Source organism: Ahaetulla prasina, chromosome 4 (genome assembly GCF_028640845.1).
Source record: "Ahaetulla prasina isolate Xishuangbanna chromosome 4, ASM2864084v1, whole genome shotgun sequence".
NCBI classification, from domain to species: domain Eukaryota; kingdom Metazoa; phylum Chordata; class Lepidosauria; order Squamata; family Colubridae; genus Ahaetulla; species Ahaetulla prasina.
The window spans coordinates 30,065,950-30,087,451 of NC_080542.1; the positions used below are offsets into that span (position 1 = coordinate 30,065,950).

Genomic DNA, 21,502 nt, shown 5'->3' on the forward strand with positions numbered 1-21,502 from the left:
TATACTACACCATTGCAGGCATCCTAGATTCCTGGGAAAATCTCAGTATGAATGAAGACCAACACAAGAGTAAGATTCCTTAATTGTTATTAAAGAAGAAGGGTATATCCTATATATTCCAAGAAAGAACTTCCAGGATCTGATTTATGGCTATCAAAACTGTTAAGTGAAGTGAAAGAAACTAAATTGGAGTTTAGCATGTTATATATATTCTTCACCTTCATAAGTAAAGTTTGTATTGCTGTCTATATTCAGATTTCCCTGTAAGTCTTATGGCTTGTGGAAATTAAACATAGAAAAATATCCAGGGTCACTGGCGGCACATTTTCCAAGGGTCAATTTATGCACGGCTAAGCAATCCAGAGTCCAATAGTGTGGGTTGCCTATTGTATTAAAAATAACAAAAGTTTACAAATTGCAAATCGCAAAAACTGAAAAAAGGAAGAAGGAAGGAGAAGGAAAATGGAAAGAAAACAATAAAAGGAGGGAGGGAGGGAGGGAGGGAGAGAGGGAGGAAGGAAGGAAGGAAGGAAGGAAGGAAGGAAGGAAGGAAGGAAGAAAGAAAGAAAGAAAGAAAGAAAGAAAGAAAGAAAGAAAGAAAGAAAGAAAGGAGATTATAATAAGAGTGAGGGAGGATCTGAGGACTTCTTAGCACTTGGCCAACACAAGTGCCCCCCACATGGGTGATGTCAAGCTGGCCACATCCAGCCAAGCCAAGCTGACCCCAGCCCCCCAAAGTCAAACATAAATTTGATGTGGCCCTCAATGAAATTGAGTTTGACACACCTGACTTAGATGATAGATTCCATTACTTTGAGAATAATGTACTGTCTTTTTTAGGCCACAACTCTTCTTATTTTCCCACATAGTTAGAACTCCAGCTTTTCTAAGAACATCTAGTTCTACAAATAATACAAATCACTCAAGAGCAGGGGTGTCAAACTGGCTCCTCACAGGCTGGATGCATCACACACAGGCCATGCCCACCCCAGTCTATGATGGGAAAAAATGTCTCAAAATGTAACGTGATGGCAATATGATATGGCGTGCTTGACACCCATGCTCAAGAACATAGAAATGGATACCAAGGATGTAACAATCCACACTTTACCCAAAGGTGGCCACGAAGTCAAAGATGCAATAAGGATAATCATTCTCATATTTTGTGTGGATGGCAGTGCTCCATAGATTAAGCACACTTTGACTTTGTTTTCCATAAAGAATTAATCATATCTTGACTCCACTGTAATCAACTGTATATATTCATCCACATATGCCTTCTTTGGTGTTCTAAGTATGAAAGCATAACAAATGTTGTTGTGGGAAAGCAGTGGTCCAATTCTCTGCAAAAACATGTCTTCATAGTAATCACCCATAGCTATGACCCCAATCCAATTCCATTCAAAATGCCGAAGTAATTGAATAATACCAGTGTACTGATGGATTTCATTTGGGACCATCTGGTATAAGATGTCACCATGTACTGGGGAAAATATTCCATAGGCAAGCTGAAAAGCAATATATAATCAGAACCATTACATGAAAATATGAAATGGGTTCATCCTTATAGTTAAGGCAGAAAGTCAGCACTCAAGTGTTGTTGGAAATTATGCAGACAATTAATATACCTACAATATTACATCAGTTAAAAAGCTTGCTTATGTTTTTATACCCATTTTAACTTAATGCGAAAACCCTTAAAACATAACAGAAGATCAAAAAGAAAAGATTATTTTTTGTAGTGGCATCATCAGGTGGAATTCAATGCCAGAAGGTGTTTGCTAATCTACAATATTTGGAGGAAATTACATTTTTAAAATGTTTATAAATATCATTTATAAATGTTTAGTCATCCTTCCAGTTTATTCATATTAATAATAATTGAATGTAAAATACAGTTTTCTTCTAGATCCTCCCCTGTGAATGTCAACTCTGATAATTATTCCAAAGACATTTTAAGAATTCATGGATTTAAAGAAATGTGGGATTTCTAGGGAATCGTGTTAAGGGAAGGAAGGAAGGAAGGAAGGGGAAAGGTTGGCAGCTTGCATTTATTAAATTTAATCTTTTTGGTTGAAGTGCCATCAAACTGAGGATAATTATACCATTCCAGTCTCCCAATATAGGCCAATTTGGTATGAAAAAGAAGAAGGTCGGTCCATGAAATGAGTGGAAATTTTTTTCCTTTTTATCACATGGCACATCAAATTCAAAATTAATCCTTGCTGCTTTCAGAGATTGGTTGTTTTCTTATGTATGTTTTATTACCACACTTCATTCAGTGTGAGAAGGGAGTGGGTTATGCTCTCTGTTTCTATGCAAGTAGTTTGGCCTTCAAATGTTAATGGGAGTGCTCTTGATGATATCTTGAGTAAGCTGTTGTTTATTGCATGATAATTTGTCTGAGTTGGTAGTTTCTTGTGATATTGTTTATTGCTTAATTGTTGGTCTAATATTAATCTTGATGTTAATCTCTGTTTATATGAGTTTTGATTGCTGGTCATGAGATGTTGTGATTTTTCAGTTTTTTTATTGCCTCCTTTGAATGGTATCTAGATGTTGTTTATCTCTATATGCCTTTTGATGGCTAATTTGTCTGAGTCCTAGGCTTCAGGACTCAGGGACTTCAGGAATTCTCTAGCATGTTTTGATCTTAGATCTAGGATGTTCACAGTAGAAATTATGTTACCTAGTAGGTTAGTGAAACATTTTCAAGAAAACAACCAATCTCAGACTGCACAACGAATCCTATGATTCAACACTGAGCTTAAATATTGTTTCCTATTAAAAATAGATTTAATACCATGGATCACAATTTCAACCACCACATATCTACTTAATTCATCAGAAAACAAAAAACATGGTTGAAATTGCACATTTATTTATACTCCATTAGTCTTTTTTTTAATTTGCTGATATAAATTCTTCACATAAAGACTTATTTAACCAATATTTTAATCCATTTCTGTATTATGAGCTGTCGAAGCATCTGATGGGCTTCTCATGAAGGCTGCTAACAAACGACAGACTCATGGACTTCCCGGGGTGAGAGCCTAGAGAAAGTCTGGGATGAGAAGGCCCAGAGCAAATTCCAGAGCCCCCTTTTATTGTGTATAGATAAAAATGGGTGGTTACAAAAGGTAAGCAGGGGAGGTTACATATTAGCATATATTCAACATGTGAACACATGACTGCAAGCACATCCACAAGCCTATGATTTTGGGAGAAAGCTCGTGATTCTTGGGAGGAGTTTTGCCATGAGGTGGCTCTTTGTTCTCTGCCATGAGGTGGCTGCTCTTTGTTCTCTGCTTATTGCCTACGTGGTACAGTTGCATAGCAATCTACACAGGCTACAAGGACATCACTCCCACACGTGTCTAAGGCGTTCTACAGTTACACTATTCATGCTACACGTAGCAACAGAAATACATCTTGAAACATCCTGATTCTGCATGTTAACAAATCTCATATAATTGTATGTAGGAGAAACTTCTAAGCAGCTTTGTAAAAAGAAACCTTATCAGAAAAGGAATGTCCTGTGGCTATCACAAAAGTGTTGATACATTTCACACCATCGTAGAGGCCTGCAACCTTGATGTTGCTGAACAAACAAGTTTCTGCTTATTTCTTTTGTACGTGATAAAATTAGCCAAAGTTACTTATGCTTGATCTTTGCACATAAGCAATCTCACAAAGGAGTTCATATGGCTTAATATTGCAACAATGAGCTCCTGATCACATCATAATTTATTTTTTTCAAATAATGAAAAAGGTCTTTTTCCAATTTAATAGGAATTTAGCCCCATTTATATTCTAAACTATGACCTATATTCATTCAAGGAGTCTCTCAGATTTTCTTAGCTCTGGCTCCTATTTTCACAACTTGAGCAACTTCAGTATTAGTATAACAGACATTTCTGTTTACTGCAATTTGTTTTGTCTCATTAAATCTCTGTTTATGACATTCCATGGTTTGACATAATTAGACATAATTCTCTGTAGATCCTAAATATTTAATTTTCTTAAGAGAAACATATTATCAGGCCAAATACCTAAAGAGCAGGGGTGAAATACTCCCGGTTTAGTCCAGCTCGCCCAAACTGATAGTAAAAAAGGCTACTGGTTCACAGAACTGGTAGTAAAAAATGTAAAAAAAAAAAGTTCTGACGATCAGCTGAGCCATGCGTGATCGTTGGAACTTTTTTAAAAAATTTTTAGCATTTTTTACTACTGATTCTCTAGAACAGGTAATAAAAAATGCTTCAAAAAGTAAAAAAACAACAACGCTCCAACAATCGCGCAGAACAGTTGTGATCGTCAGAGCATTTTTTTTACCTTTTAAATGCATTTTTTTACTACCTATTCAGCCTAGCCAGTAGTAAAAAAATGCATTTAAAAGGTAAAAAAAGGCTCTGAAGATCACGCACCACAGCTGATCACACATACACCCACGCACACACGCACACACACATGGGCTGTTCTACTTACCCCATGCCTCCTTTTGCCATGCACCTCGCATTTGGTGTGCAGTGCTCACTGTGCATGTGCGTGCGCAGCACACGTTTGGCGTGCAGCATGCATGCATAGCCAGCGAAGCGGTAGTAAACTGGTTCAGATTTCACCCCTGCTAAAGAGGAATGACATTTGATTTAAAAAGAAAATATAGATCGATCTCATTATCGAATAATGATTGCAAGCTGTTCACAATTGAATCCAGCTGACAAAATTTATTTATTTTATTATTTTATTAATCAAACTTATATACCGCACCATCTCCCGTAGGACTCAGGGCGGTTCACAGGCATATTAAAACAATATAATAAATAAGCATTAAAACCCAGTTAAAACTAAATATTATCATGGCCTGATCACTAAAACAGTAAAAACCAATAAAAACCCCATTAAAATTTGCTAACACATTTTATCTTAGGCTAGTCCCGCGCGCTGAAATAATAGTCTTCAGTTCATGTCTGAAGGTCCGGAGGTCGGGGAGTTGTCGTAATCCCGGAGGAAGCTCGTTCCACAGGGCTGGTGCCGCCACAGAGAAGGCCCTCCCCCTGGGGGCCGCCAACCTACATTGTTTGGTCGACGGCACCCTGAGGAGGCCCACTCTGTGGGAGCGCACAGGTCGTTGGGTAGGTTGAAAATGAAAATAATTTTTGAAAAAATGTATTCATGAGGATCAATGAAGGTTTGTGACTTTAAGGACAATGCTAAAACTATGCTGGATATTTTGAAACTAATATAAATATATGAAACTAGCAGAACAAATTTCATTATTTGGAAGAAGGTAAAACATCTGGTATCACTATGACAAATATTAATTGTATATTTTATTGTCCCTGAAAGCAGACTTGTATATTTCTCAGAAAATGTGATAAAACAGAGGGTTATGACACGCCAAAAATCAAAGCAAATTATAGTCCTGAAATAAACAGGTCTAGCCCATTTCTCAGGAGAGATGTGCATATTACTGAAAGCTAGAGAGGATTTGATTATTTTTTGAATTATGAAAATTATAGGTTTTGTCTTTAGCATTAATGATGATATTAAACTTGATTTCAGAAAATATCTTCAAAATATCATTTATTGTACTATATATAGAGAGAACTGTCTATAAAAAGAGACCTGTCTTCTGATGTAGAGATATTTTTCTGTTTAAGTAACATGTATCTTTCTCAGGCTAGAAATTGTCAATAATAGGATGAGGGTGACAAGAATAGTGCTCCTTGTGTTCCTGTTCTTTATTATATGCAAATCATATGCTATCAATTGTAGTATACCTGATGACCCACTTCCTATACCCCATCACTTTGTTCATCCAGGAGATGTTACCATTGGGGCAATCCTTGCTCAAACTTTCTTCCTCCAGAGCAGCCCTTCCTTCACAGAAGAGCCCCCTTGGATATTGATCAATGAAGTAATGTAAAAATATCTATTTTATTTTCCTCTTCAGACTAGAAGGAATTAGGGGAAATTATTGGTTGGGAGAAGAGTTAAGCAACAGGATTATAAAGTGGCAAACTTTCAAAAATTTTCATAATTATAATGTCATTAGGATTTTTCTGTTAATTAATTTTCTCTCTCTTTGAAAAGAAATTGTCTACTAAGTAGAAAAACACACGTTGCTTCACCCATTGCACCAAATCAATATGCAATTCATCTAAAATAGTACAGAGCAGAGCAATAAAAATGATTAGGGGGCTGAAGGAACTAGTTGAAGGGCTAAGAATGACATGAAAACAATATTTGAGGGGCTGTTACACAGAAGAGAGGGGTCAAAGTATTTTCCAGACCTAAAGCAATACAAGAAGTAACAGATGGCAAATTATCCAAGGGAGATCCAATCTACAACTAAGGATAAATTACTTGTGACTGAGAAAAATTAATGGCTTGATTCCAGATGTTATGGGTCTCAACCACTGGAGGTTTTTCAAGAAGAGATTGTCAAAGTAGATATCAGACTAAGAGTTATCAGACTGTTTTTGAATGATTATGATGTATTATTTTTGATTGTTTTTGGGGGAAGTTAGGAATTGATGATTGTAGAGGTATAATTAAGTTGGGACGAAAAATTTTTAGCATATGTTTGTTTTATTTTTAACTATACCTTGTGCTCGTTCCGGGAAGTCGGGAGGGGGAGGGGGGTTGTGAAGGGATGGGGGAGGGGAGGTGGGGGGAAAGGGGGAAAAAAATTTTCTGTAAAACTTTTTGAATAAAAAAAAAAAGAAGAGATTGGACAATCATTTCTCCAGAATGCTATAGGGTCTCCTGCTTGAGCAGGGGGGTTGGACTAGAAGAACTTCAAGGTGCTTTCCAAGGTTGTTTTTGTTTTGTTTTGTTTGTTTTTTGCAGTTCTTCGATTAAGTCATATCAGTACATCCTTGCTTTAGTATTTGCTATCAAGGAGATTAATATGAACTCTCAACTCTTACCGAACATCACTTTGGGTTTCCACATTGTTAACAACTACTTTATTGAAAGGATAACCTATAAGGCAACACTGAGATTACATTCTACACAGCAGAAATTTGTTCCCAACTTTACCTGTGATTTAACAAAAACATTTATTGCTGCCATTGGAGGACGTTTGACAGGGACCTCATCCATTATGGCCAATATTCTTGCCAACTATAAAATTACACAGGTAGGCCCTTGAAATGGCTCCCTGTAAATCCCACATTTTTAAAATTATTGAATTTTAAAACACCTTTAGGATACTTGACAAAATTGGCTTCACAAGAGAATATCCTGTGAACATGCTATTTTACTTTCAATTATTATTAATATGGATAAATTGGAGGAATGCATTTATAAATTGGGAACCTTTTGCAATTACTTCCAAATATTGCAGATTGCTAAACACCTATTGGCATTGAATTTCACCTGGTGATGCCACTACAGAAAATAATCTCTTCTACCTGCTGCTTGACCGGCATTGAGTTTCAAAGGGGGTGGACCATTACAGAAAATATGCTGTCTTGGCTACATGCTGCTTGCCTCCCTTCAGGTGGTCAAACTAGAAGACTTTTGCAGTTCATAAATGCCTGGCTTCTGATCTTGTGCTACATTTTCACATTCAGTTAAATTGGGATTAGAAACACATAAGCAACCTTTTAAACTGATGTAATATTGAAGGTAATATTGCAGATATATGAATTTCTAGCAACACTTGTGTGTCAACTTTTTGCCTTAGTTACAAGAGCAATAGCAGTTAGACTTCTATACTGCTTCACAGTGCTTTCCAGCCCTCTCTAAGTGGCTTACAGAGTCATATTGCCCCAACAATCTGGGTCCCCATTTTACTGACCTCAGAGGATGGAAGACTGAGTCAACTTTCAGCTGTTGAGAATTGATCTGCTGAACTACTAGCAGCTGGCAGCCAGCAATAGTAGCCAACAGTACTGTATTCTAACAACTATACCAGGATGGCTCATGAAGATGAACACATTTCAAATTTTCACATAATGGTTTTGATTATTTTCTATATATTATTTCAGCTTGCCTATGGATCATTTACACCAATCCATGATGACATATTTTCATTCTTATACCAGATGGTCCCAAATGAAATCCATCAGTACACTGGTATTATTCAATTACTTCAGCATTTTGGATGGAATTGGATTGGGATCATGGCTGTGGATGATGACTATGGAGACATGTTTTTACAGAAAATTGGACCATTGCTTTCCCAAAACAATATTTGTTATGCTTTCATACTTAGAACACCAAAGAAGGCATATCTGGATGAATATGCAAACTTGATTTCAATGGGGTTAAGATATGATCAACTTTTTATGGACGACAAAGTCAAAGTGTGTTTAATCTATGCAGCACCACCATCCATAATAAATCTGAGAATGATCATCTTTATAGCATCTTTGACTTCATGGCCACCTTTGGGTAAAGTGTGGATTGTTACATCCCATTGGAATTATAACTCACTACCATTTCAGAGACTTTGGGATATGCAGAGTTTCCATGGTGCTCTGTCATTTGCAGTTCGTTCAAAAGAGCCCCCTGGATTCCAAGAATTCCTTCACACTATAAGGCCATCCTGGGCAAAAGAAGACAATTTCATTCAGAATTTTTGGGAGCAGGCATTTGATTGCCCATTATTCATTTCCAGTGTAAATGAAGATAACAAATTACGGTGCACTGGGGATGAAAAGTTAGAGAATTTACCAAATATATTATTTGAAATGAACATGAGTGGTAACAGTTACAACATTTACAATGCAGTCTATATCGTGGCTCATTCTTTGCATGTTTTACTCAAGTCCAGATCCAGATATAGACATTTAATGGAAGGAGAGCAATTAATTCATAATATAAAACCGTGGCAGGTAGTTTATTTTATTTCAAATAGAGAAATGTTGTGTATGCAGTTGGCCCATCATATTTCCCTCATCCCTAGTAATGGTATGAGAATGATGTTTCATAGCACTGTTGCCCCAATGAATGCTATAGAAAGGAACATGACTTCTTCCTCCATGAAAGAAAAACTTTTTAGTTAGTTGTTGTATTCCCTAGTATAAAAAAATGCAAGCACTAATTTTAATTAAAAATGCAAACACAATTCTCTTGCACTATTTCTTATATCACTTACAATAATTTGTCTAGGATTTATTTCCTTCCTGAAGATAATAATACATTCAGTGTTTTGAAAAATGGGCTAAACATGTTAATGAATAGTAGATTAAACCTGTACTCTATAATGTAATGAATGTATTCTGTAATGAATCCAATGTCTATGTGTTGAAAGAAATGGCTGTACTTGTGAAATATGGATTATCCATGAAGAGAGCCAGTTTGGTGTAGTCATTAAGGCTCAAAGTTAGCTAGTGATCTTGGATCAATTACTTTCTTGCAGCCCCTAGAAAGGAGGCAATTGGAAAACTCTCAAATATTCCTCAGAAATTTGTAGGAATTTCTCCATGCAGTCATCAGGAATCAACATTGATTTGAATGCGTCTGCAAGCAGGTGCCATGTGCAAACACATGCACACAGAAAAATATAAACATCATCCATGACATCCTGAATCCTCATTTGTATTTTTCAAAGCGAATATCCAATTTAATAGCTTTTTCTGCAGTTGTTGTGATTTCAAATTTTTATTGTTACTTTCTTTTTCATAAAAAATAGTTTCACCTTGTCCTGAAAAACATGGTATTCAACAACAATATGGGAGACACTATTAGTTTTGATGAAAACAAAGAATTGATTACAGACTTTTATGTTGTAAACTGGATTATTTTGCCCAATAATTCCTTTTCTCGAGTGAAGGTTGGAACATTGGAACCTCGGGCTCCATCAGGCAGAGAATTAACTCTTAATGACAATCAAATTGTATGGCACACAAGCTTTAATCAGGTGAGAAGAAACTGCAGATTCTCAAATAACAACAAAGGTAAATCCTTCTTTTCATGTCAAATGCATGAAAATAGTTGAAAAATATGATGTTTTGATATTTTGGAGCTTTCCAAGATGATGAAGTATAATATTTTCTACATGTACATTTGAGCACTGATGTGTCCATGACAGGTCTTAAGAAAGCTGCTTACAATTTTGACTGGGAGAGAAAAATTGTCAATTTAGGTACAAGTAGTTATTGTTTCAGACATTTAATTTTTGTTTTATTTAAAACAGAATGAACAGGTTACTTATCACTCAAATTACAATTTCTAGTTCCTCAACAGCCAATTCACTTTTATAACCAGTTACATAGACCAACAGTTACATGTTTGTCACTGCACGTTTGACACAATTGATTCGCTTATTGACCATATAAATCAAATATGAACCATGTGATTTATTTCACACCCATAGTGACTCAAATTACAACCATTATAAAACCAGCTGTAAAATCAGCTGTTAAGGGATAGGAAGGACTTTATATTTTTACACAAGAACTTAAAAAGTACCAGATTCAATTTAGATGGGAAGTTCCAGTTGGTTTGACAGTGTATTATCAAGGAAGAAGATATAGTATTGATACTGTGCTTAAGGCCAAAGATTTTCTTTCTACTGTGCTGAAAGTTGAAATAGAAGTAATAGAACAAAGAATTCAAGAGACACAAATGGGTGTGGAAGCTGAGGTGACCCCAGTGATGTTACCATCTAAAGAACAACCACAACAACAAAGAGTGACGAGGGGAGCCCTTAAGCGTAAAGAAAAGGAGCAACAAACTCAAAGTAAAGGTCAGGATTCTGCTACAGAAGTGGTGGGAGAAGCAAGACCGAAGATACGGGAGGAGGATCTTCAGCTGATTGTTCAAAAGCTTCAGGAGGCCAGTAATGGCAAATAAAATTCTGACTTGGAATGTTAATGGTTAATGGTTTGAATTCAGCTCAGAAGAGAAGAAAAATATTTCATTATTTGAAACAATTTAGAAATGATGTGATTTGCCTACAAGAAACACATATTAAATCATCAGATAATAAATACTTAATAAACTCAAAATTAGGTAAACATTTTGCTTCCTCAGCTTTGGACAAGAAAAATGGTTTAGTGGTATATTTGAGAAAAGATATACCAGCCAAGTTAATAGAGGCAGATACTCACGGAAGATATATTGCCATTGAACTTATATTAGAAACAAAAAAGACCCTTTTGCTTGGTATATATGCACCCAATCAGCAACAAGAAAAATACTACAGAATGTTGTATGACAAGTTGATTCTATGGGATTACAAATCGTGTATTATATTAGGAGATTGAAATGGAGTAATTGATACATGTAAGGACAAGAGAATTTCCTCTAAAAAGATATCTGCACATGCAAAGCTCCCTAAGTCTTTTTTTGAGATGATAGAAGATTTTGAGTTGAGAGATGTTTGGAGCCTATGGAACCTGGAGGAAAGAGACTATACTTTTTTTTCTGATAGGCATCAATCTTTTTCACGTATTGATTTTATATTAAGTTCTAATGATTTGCTTTCTAGGGTGAAGAAAACTAAGATATTTCCAAGATGTTTGTCTGATCATAGTCCTGTTTGGATGGAATTGCAATATGGAAAAGAAGGCAGAAGAACAAGGAGATTAAATGAAAATTTGTTCAGATATCAGGATAATGTAAATCAATGTAAAAAGCAGATGAAAGAATTTTTTTATTATAATCTGAATAAGGAAACATCGATAGAAATGGTTTGGGATGCCAGTAAAGCTTTTATGAGAGGTGTATTAATATATATTAATAATAGACAGAGAAATAAGCAACAAAGACAGCGTAGGTATCTAGAAGAGGAAATTTCTAAGAAACAATAATTATTAATACATAATCCGCATGATCAAAAACTTAAAGATGCAATAAAGTTATTACAGAGTCAATTTAATATGATAATGGCTGACCAGGTGGCAACAAATATACAATATGCCAAACATAATACTTTTTGTAATGCAAATAGACCTGGTAGGTGGTTAGCATACATTTTAAGGAAAAAACAAAAACAACGCACTATAGAAAAAATAGAATATAAAGGTAAAGAGAGATATCAACAGGATAAAATTAAAAAAGCTTTCTTAGAATATTACACGAATTTATACCTTAAAGATAATATATTGAACAGGGATATTGATAATTATTTGAAGGAATATAAGGTTAAAAATCTAACTTTAGAACAAAGGGAAGAACTGAACCGGCCTATAACTTCTGAAGAAATTATTTTGATAATTAAACAATTAAAAATGGGGAAAACTCCTGGTACAGATGGGCTTACAGTAAGTTATAGAAATTTACAGGATGAGATGTTAGGTCCACTTAAGGAATTATTTAATCAGATACAATTAGGAGGGGGAATTCCCCCCTCATGGAGAACCTCTTTTATTTCATTGATACCAAAAGAAGAACAGGATTGTTCTAAACCTGGGAATTTTAGGCCAATTTCACTTTTAAATAATGATTATAAGATTTTTGTTAAAATAATAGATAACAGATTAATGTTAATCTTACAGCAAAGAATTCATACTGATCAATCTGGATTTATAAAAGGGAGACAGATGAGGAATACTCTTAGGCAGATTGTTAATTTATTGGAGTATTTAGAAAAGAAAAATTTTATTCCAGCAGCATTTATTTTTCTCGAGAAAGCTTTTGATCGATTGCATTGGGATTTTTCATTTAAATTAATAGAAAAGATGCAATTTGGAGATGGTTTTGTAAGAATAATTAGGGCAATTTATGGAGAGCAAACAGCTCAGATTATAATTAATGGTAGCTTAACAGAACCTTTTAAGATTGAGAAAGGAACAAGACAGGGATGTCCTTTATCACCATTATTGTTTATTTTAACTCGAGAGCCATTATTGGATAAAATACAAGAAGTAAAGGAGATAGAGGGAATTAAAATTAGACAACATGAATATAAACTGAGAGCTTTTGCAGATGACTTGGTGATTACTTTAACAAACCCTATAAATTCAAGTATATCTCTGTTGGAAATAATTGATCGATTTGGGAAGGTTTCAGGGTTTAAAGTAAATCAGAATAAAACAAAAGTGATAATAAAAAATATGGCCAGACAACAGAAAGAAAAATTAGAGGAAATAACAGGATTTGAAATTGTAAAAAAGGCTAAATATTTAGGGGTTTATATTACATCATCAAATGTGAAATTATATAAGAATAATTAAGAGGTTTTATGGCAAAAAGTTCAGAAGGAGTTGATTGTTTGGAAAAAATTGCAATTATCTTTGTTGGGGAGAATAGCTACTATCAAAATGAATGTTTTACCTAGATTTTTATTCCTCTTTCAGATGATACCAATAATTAAGAAAGATAAAAATCTGGAGGAATGGCAGACTGGAATTAATAAATTTATATGGGAAGGTAAAAAAGCGAGGGTTAAAATGAAAATAATTTATCGGGAAAGGGGAGGTTTAAAAATGCCCAATTTTAAATTATACTATGAAGCAGCTGCTCTGTCTGCGATAAGTGATTGGTTTAATTTAACGGAGGAAAGAATTCTGAATATAGAAGGTTATGACTTGCTATATGGATGGCATGCATATTTAATTTATGACAAAAAAGTGGATAAGGCTTTTAAAAATCATGTGTTAAGAACTGCTCTTTTTGCGTGTTTGGAAAAAATACTCTTATAAACTAAATTATAAGGTTCCTATATGGGCAAGTCCTAGACATACAATAGAAAATATAAATATAGAACAGAGTCAGGAAATGATTACATATAAATATCTTTTGTATACTGAAAGAGGTAATTTGCAATTAAAATCTCTGCATGTATTAAAAGAAGAAGGGAAAAATTATACTTGGTTTCAATATGAGCAACTACGTGCTAGATGGAAGGAAGATCAGAAAATTGGTATAGTGCAGAATGAGGAAAATTTGGTAAAGCAAATTAGAAATCAGTCTCAGGAGCATATAAAGAGATTGTATAATGTGTTACTTGAAATAGATTCTGAAAGGGATTTGGTAAAGGACTGTATGATAAAGTGGGCACAAAATTTTCAGGAGCCAATATTATTGGAAACTTGGGAAAAAATTTGGGTTAGAAATGTTAAATTCATGCAGGCACAGAATTTAAGGGAAAATTTTTATAAAATGTTTATAGATGGCATTTAGATCCTAAGAAACTATCGTGTATTTATCCAGATATGCAAGCAAAATGTTGGAGATGTAATTGTGATGACGTTACCTATTTTCATATTTGGTGGACTTGTAAGGATATTAAGGCCTTTTGGATAAAAATTTGGTGGATTTTACAAAATGTTCTGAAAAAGAAGATAAAGTTCTTGCCGCAATTTTTTCTGCTGGGAATTATTACGCACTGTACAGTAATTGAGACTAAATTGATTTTAAATCTAATAACAGTGGCAAGATTACTGATAGGACAGTATTGGAAGAAAAAAGACCTACAATAGAAGAATGGATATTGAAAGTTGCCAGTTTGGCTGAGATGGCAAAAATCTCAGCCTTTTTGAAAGACAATACGCAAGAAAGATACTTAAAGGAATGGAAAAAATGGATTGACTATATTCAAAGTAGATATCAGACTAAGAGTTATCAGACTGCCTTTGAATGATTAGGATGTATTATTTCTGATTGTTTTGGGGGAAGTTAGGAACTGATGAGAATTGTAGGAGTATAATTGAGTTGGGAGGGGAAAAAATTTAGCATATGTTTGTTTTATTTTTAACTATGCCTTGTGTTAAAAGGTATGGGGGGAATTTTGTAAAACTTTTTCAATTAAAAAAAAAACAGCTGTAAAATCAGATGTGATCACATATGCCTTGACTTATGACTTCAATAACTAGTCATAAATCAATACATATCTGCAATGTCTTATTTAGGCTACTTATTGAAAAATTCTGGCAGAAATAGAACATTGACATTCATGTTGGATTTTCTTATCTTTTGAAACATTTATTTATTTTTTATTTAATTTTGTTTGTTTGTCAAACATGTACAAGCAAGTATAAGTACTGTATGAACATGAACATGAACAAAGGAAGTAGATACAGAAAAATGGGGACAGTAAGACAGGGATGGTAGGCACACTGGTGCACTGATGTATGCCCCTTTATGAACCTCTTAGGAATGGGGTGAGCTCTATGGTAGACAGTTTAAGGTTGAAGCAGTGAGGGTTTGAGGATGTAACAAGAGAGTCAGGTAGAGTAATCCAGGTGTTGACCACTCTGTTACTGAAGTTGTATTTTCTGCAATCAAGTTTGGAGTGGTCTACCTTGAATTTGTATTGATTGTTTGCCCATGTACTATTGAGGTTGAAGCTGAAGAAATCATTAACAGGTAAGACATTGTAGCAGACAATTTTGTGTACTATGCTTAGATCTGACCACAGGCAGCACAGTTCAAGCCCAAAATTTCAAGCCTGGTGGCATAAGGGATTCTATTGTGAGTAGAGGAGTGGAGTACTCTTCTCGTGAAATATCTCTGGACCTGCTCAATCATATTAATGTCCGATATACAGTGTGGATTCGAGGCAGATGAGCTGTATTTGAGAATTGGTCTGGCAAAGGTTTTGTATGCCCTAGTTAACAATTCAATGTTACCGGAAAAGAAGCTTCACAAAATAAGGTTAACAACTCTTAAAGCCTTTTGGGAAATGCTGTTACAGTGAGCTCTGGAGCTTAGATCATTTGAGATAATTATTCCTAGGTCCTTGACAGAGTGAGGGTCATCTATGAGATTGTTTCCACCTAACTTGTATTTAGTGTTCTGATTTTTATTGCCAGTGCATAGGACAGAGCATTTGTTAGTTGTGATTTGGAGTTGCCAATTATGTGACCATTCTGACACACAGTTTAGGTTGCTTTGTTGGGCAGGAGCATTGTTGGTGGTGTTAAATAATTTTACATCATTGGTGAAGAGGATGCAGCTGCTTTTAATGTGATCACATAGGTCATTGATATAAAGCAGAAAGAGTGTGGGTTCTAAGACAGTGCCTTGGGGGACATCGCTATTAACTGGTGCTAGGTTTGATAGAGCCCTATCTATTTTGCTGCTTGTTTGACAGGAACATGGCTATCACTTGTGCAGAGGTCAGGAGATGCCATAAGAGCTATGTTTTAGCAGTAGTTTGTCATGCACCACTGAATCAAAGGCTTTGCAGAAGTCTATATAAATTGTGTCTATTGCTTCACCCTGGTCAAGATATGTGGTCCAAATATTTCTGCAGTGTAAGAGTTGTAGATTACAGGACATATTTTTCCTGAAACCAAACTGCTTGTTAGAAATCAGGTTGATTGCTACTAAGTGGACAGTGATGGATTGGAATATAATCAATTCCATGACTTTACAGGTGATGCAACACATTGAGATTGGTCTGTAGTTTTCTACTAGACTAGGGTCTCCTTTTTTAAAAATAGATATGACCGTGGCTAATGACGATAAGTTGGGCAAGGAGCTGGTTCTGAAAGATACCTCATAGATAGTTCTTAGAGGTTTAGCTAGGGCAGTGGCAAGCTTTTTCAAAAAGTAGGCATATCGGGGCAATAGATAGAGATGGCTTTAGGTTACGTAGTGCCATTTCAACGTTAACTGCTGTAAAGTCAATATGTAGTAAGTTGTTACACTTTGTTATAGTGCAACTGGAAAACGGTGGGCAGTAGCTGCTGCAAAGACTGAACCGAAGAATGTATTAAAGAGGTTGGCCTTAACAGCTTCATCATCACAGTCTTCCCCGTTAGGCCCTTTTAAGGGTGGGATGGATTTCAAATCTTTGGCATTTACGAAATTGTAGAGGCTTGGAAGGAATTGGAGTTTAACAGCTCCCCCTCCTGTCTGCAATGGAGATTGATACATTCGGCCTTGATCTGGTGGCATAAGGTTTGTAGTGGTTTTTAAAGTTGGCTATGTAGCTAGTTTTATTTTTACGCCAAAGAGATTTATTTATTTTTATTGTAGCTTTCTTATTGTTATGGGTAATCTGTTTTTATTTTTAGCTTTAGGGGTTATTTTTGGGATACATTAGGAATAATTTAAAAAAAAGCTTTCAGATCCAGTGATAATCTAACTTTTTGCCTATTTTCTCCCATTAATTGAAGTTTTTCTATTTCCATTTTCTTCTTCATCACATGCGGGTTCCTTGTTTGAGAAAATGCAACTAATGCAGGTGTTTTATCTCTTGATCCTCTCATATGTATTTCTGCTAAGGTGCTACCTGTCTCTCTGTGTAATGACCACTGTGATCTAGGCTCAAGCAAAAACAAGAAGGAAGGAGAGAAATTTTGCTGCTATGATTGTGCACCTTGTCCAGAAAGGAAGATCTCTGACAAAATAGGTAGGACAAAAAGAGGTTAAGACATTGGCTAACTGATCAGCAAAATTTCAACCCAGAAATTCTTTAAGTACCGAAACATGAACAAGAGATAATGAGTACTCTTACTAAGTTTCTCTTACTCTCCCATGCATCTATTTGATTATTTTGCACTGTATATATAACATTTTGAACTGAAGTTTTTTACGATGATATATTCTATGTAAGCAGCAGGGCATAAATGGATTGTAAAATTATTTAAAAACAACATCTGGTATTAAATGAATCGAATGATCTGAGCCATAGATTCATTTATATATTTATCCTTCCAATGTTGAAGAACATTAAATCTCTACCCCAAACAAAAAGTAAAGAACGGGGAATCCATTTCCATAATTCAGCTATCAGGTTCCATGTAATGGCTATATAGTTCAAAAAGATATCTGCAATTGAAAATATGAAATGTGATCTCAAAGTAAAATTAATATATAGGTTATAAGAAACATTTGTGTTTCAATGAAACTTTACTCTAGTTCCCTCTCCAATAACGATAATGTAGTCTTACGATCTTAAGTCCTGAATTCTCCAATTTCTTCCATCCATTCCTCAAATTTCCATATCAAATTAAAGTATTTATAATATTTTTTCTACAATCATATTGCATATATCTCTTAAGGTTCACCTGTTGCTAGTCCAAACTGAGATAATAGTAAAGTACATAAAGAGTCTATTAATAACTATCATTTGTTAAAAAAAATCTAATAGGGCAGAATAGACTTTCCTTTGCTTTGTATTTTTCAGTCAACCTCTTCCCCCATCTCTGTGTTTAATGAAAGATTTCAGCTTTAAGTTATGATTCCTGTATATTTTTGTACTAAAAAAAATAAGAATTCCTATCTTACCTTTATAAAATTTGTAATTACTATCAACATCAATTGTGCTATTTTTATTGTATGTTGATAAAAAGTGTCATCTATTTGAAATATGTATTATTTTGTCTTTTACCAGATATGGATATCTGCATGAACTGTCCAGAAAATCAGTATCCCAACAATATCAAAAATCAATGTATTCCCAAAGTGATGACCTATCTCTCTTATAGTGAACCTTTGGGAATCTTATTTATAACATTAGCTGTTGTTTTCTCTTTGATTACAATCCTTGTGGTTGGAATCTTTTGGAGGCATCGGGAAACTCCGATTGTCAAAGCCAATAATTGGAGCCTCACCTGTATCCTCCTCGTTTCCCTTTTTCTCTGCTTCCTCTGCTCCTTCCTCTTCATGGGAAGACCTAGAAAGATGACCTGTCTTCTACGGCAAACAACTTTTGGCATTATCTTCTCAGTGGCCCTTTCATCTGTATTGGCAAAAACCATGACTGTGATTCTGGCATTTATGGCAACCAAACCAGGCTCTGGACTGAGGAAATGGGTAGGGAAAGGACTGGCCAATTCTATTGTCCTTTTGGGTTCTTTCATCCAAGTAGGAATTTGCATTGTTTGGCTGAGTACTTCTCCTCCTTTCCCTGATATAGACCTGCACTCACTGAAGGGAGAAATCATAATGGAATGCAATGAAGGCTCAGTGATCATGTTTTACTGTGTCCTGGTTTACATGGGCTTCCTGGCTATTGTCAGCTTTAACATTGCTTTCCATGCCAGGAAGCTTCCCAGCAGTTTCAATGAGGCCAAGTTCATCACATTCAGCATGTTGGTCTTTTGCAGTGTTTGGCTGACGTTTGTTCCAACCTACCTGAGCACCAAAGGGAAATACATGGTGGCTGTGGAGATCTTCTCTATCTTAACCTCCAGTGCTGGTTTACTGGGGTGTATCTTTTGCCCCAAATGCTACATCATTTTAATGAGGCCTGAGATGAATAATAAGGAACATTTAATAAGGAAAGCAAAATAACCATTTCTGTTTTTTGTTGTAATGCATAATTATTTAGGATCTTTAGCACATTCAACTTCATAATGTCTTTTTGAATTGGTATTTAATAAAACTTCGTTAGATTATTCCTGAAATGTATTTCTCTTTGTTTTTATCAAATTTTAAAAGCTTTATTGTGTTCATTAACAAGCAAAAAGAAAGAAGAGAAGAAAATAGTTTTTGAATATCCAGATAATCCAAATATAACTAATGAGGATGTGATATACAGAAACATATATCATTCTTATTAGTTTCATTCTTATTAGTTAAAACTAACCCAAAATGGTCAATTATAGAGTTCCTACCAAATTTTAGGAAGATACAGTACAGTAGCTGACATTAAAAATGACCAGTGGTGAATACTGAGGCAAAATCATTCCTACTCAAATAAGTTCTGTTGGTCTTAATTATTCTTTGTCTAATTTTGTATGCCACCACACATAACCTCGCAATCTTACATGTTAGTTCTGGATTATACAGGATATGAAAGTAAGAGTTGCTTGTACTGCTGGTCATTATGGAGGCAATTAGAGCATTTCAGGATGCAGTGTATAACTGACAGTACCAAAGAATATGTTCAATAGTTTCTACTTCTAAAACAGAGGTTTCAAACTTGTGGCCCAATGGCCAGATATGTCATGCACTGGTCACACCTATCCCATTTTAGTGAAGGCAAAAAAGTCACATCAGTGACAAAAATGTGACACTAGAGTTTGACAGCCTTGTTCTAAATGGTATAACTAAAATTGAATGAATGAATTTTTCCAGGCCAAAAATGGTGTGTGGAGGGGCTACCAATGGTCTCCCTGTGCCCAACTTTGGCCAGCAGGGTGCTGCAGGAGACATCCATTCTGTCTGCCATAAGTCCCATCTCCCCACACACAGAGTGGCCCATGGAAGACAACTACAATGCTGATCCAGACCTCCAAAAAATCCAGTTTGACACCCCTGATATAAACTATTCTATAACAACAAATCTATCTAATCAGTAAAACGCAAAATCAAAGTGTCATTTTTTTCCACACTGGCCACAAAATCTAGAAGCAGCTTCCAAGTAGAAACAAAAGCATCTGTTTTTGTCTTTAATCAAAGCAGTCAGTCTGAGCATCTCTGCTAACTCTATCAACTTCTACAGCCATTCATCCAGTGGTGAAATTCAACTGGAGTTATCTGGATCGTGCAATCCGGTAGTGCCGTCGGAGGGAGGCTCCATCCACCTGCCTGACATCATATGTCCCATTTTTGACCCTCTGCGCACTCTCTCACAAAATTTACATTATACTAAAAAGATGATGATCTGTAAGATGATTCATTGTTGGAATTCAATTTATTTCGACAGATAAATTGTCAAGAATGTTTAAAGATATTTCAAATGAATGGTGAAAATTCAAAAGTAAAGGAGGGACCTTTTATCACTTAGAGTGGACATGTGACAAGGCAAAGAAATATTGAAGTAGGCACTGGCTTCTCTTAAGTAGGTACTGTTGAACTCTTGGGGGCTACTTTGAAGGACTTTCATTTTTGTAGTATAATCCTCTAATGGCAACTGCTAGAAAAGCAGGAAAAAATGAAGGGAGGAGCAGATGCTTAGAGCAACCTGCAGAGAGGAATTACACCAGATTTACTTCAGAAATATGTTAAGGAAGTGATCAGAAAACCCCTAAACAATATTCTCCTAAATTGATAGTTTTTGAAAATAGAATGGAATGTATTCATTTGTTTACTTATTTATTTACTACTTTTAAACAGCAGAGTTTTCAACTGAATTCTGTCCAAAAGGCAAGAAAATTTTTACAAGAATTCAATGAATAATAGCAGTTTCAAATGGAAATGTCACAGGAGACAACACTAAAACTTCAGCAAGTGCAATAGGAAAATGAAAGGGATGACACTGAACTGGGGGTTACAGGCATTGATTTTTCTAAGTTTTTGTTTTTGCTTATGAATTACAAATGTTTATGTGTAATATAAATGGAGCTAATGACCCTCAAAACAAAAAATTAATTACCGTATATACTCGAATATAAGCCGATCCGAGTATAAGCCGAGGTCCCCAATTTTACCCCAAAAACTGGGGTAAACTGGGGACTCGAGTATAAGCCGAGGGTGGGAAATGAGGCACCTACCGGTTGAAACCTCCTCCTCAGCTGAGAAGGCTGGCGGCCCCCGCCCCCTCTCACTGCACCGCAGGGCTTCCCAGCGCCGTCGGTAAAATGTGAAAAAGGAGAAAAAACAACTCGAGTATAAGCCGTATATACTCGGTATAAGCCGAGGGCTTAAAAACCAAAAACTCGAGTATAAGCCGTATAGACCCGAGTATAAGCCGAGGGGACGT

The 21,502-nt window shown here is 35.5% G+C and overlaps 1 protein-coding gene across 1 annotated transcript; it reads left to right on the forward strand.

Annotated features, from left to right (window-relative positions):
• The first annotated feature begins 6,916 nt into the window (after positions 1-6,916).
• Positions 6,917-19,149, forward strand: LOC131198143 (vomeronasal type-2 receptor 26-like). The gene is made up of 5 exons (XM_058182648.1): positions 6,917-7,147; positions 8,001-8,849; positions 9,650-9,877; positions 17,137-17,278; positions 18,248-19,149. The coding sequence occupies exons 1-5, from the start codon at positions 6,917-6,919 to the stop codon at positions 19,147-19,149; spliced, it is 2,352 nt and encodes a 783-aa protein (XP_058038631.1).
• The last annotated feature ends 2,353 nt before the right edge of the window (positions 19,150-21,502 follow it).

What these genes read in the sequence shown, in the direction of transcription:
- LOC131198143 (XM_058182648.1), top strand. Translation starts at nt 6,917, where the DNA reads ATGAACTCTCAACTCTTACCGAACATCACTTTGGGTTTCCACATTGTT. An exon ending in ATAATATAAAACCGTGGCAG is followed by an intron (nt 8,850 to 9,649) that starts GTAGTTTATTTT and finishes CATAAAAAATAG; the next exon opens with TTTCACCTTGTCCTGAAAAA. An exon ending in AATAGGTAGGACAAAAAGAG is followed by an intron (nt 17,279 to 18,247) that starts GTTAAGACATTG and finishes GTCTTTTACCAG; the next exon opens with ATATGGATATCTGCATGAAC.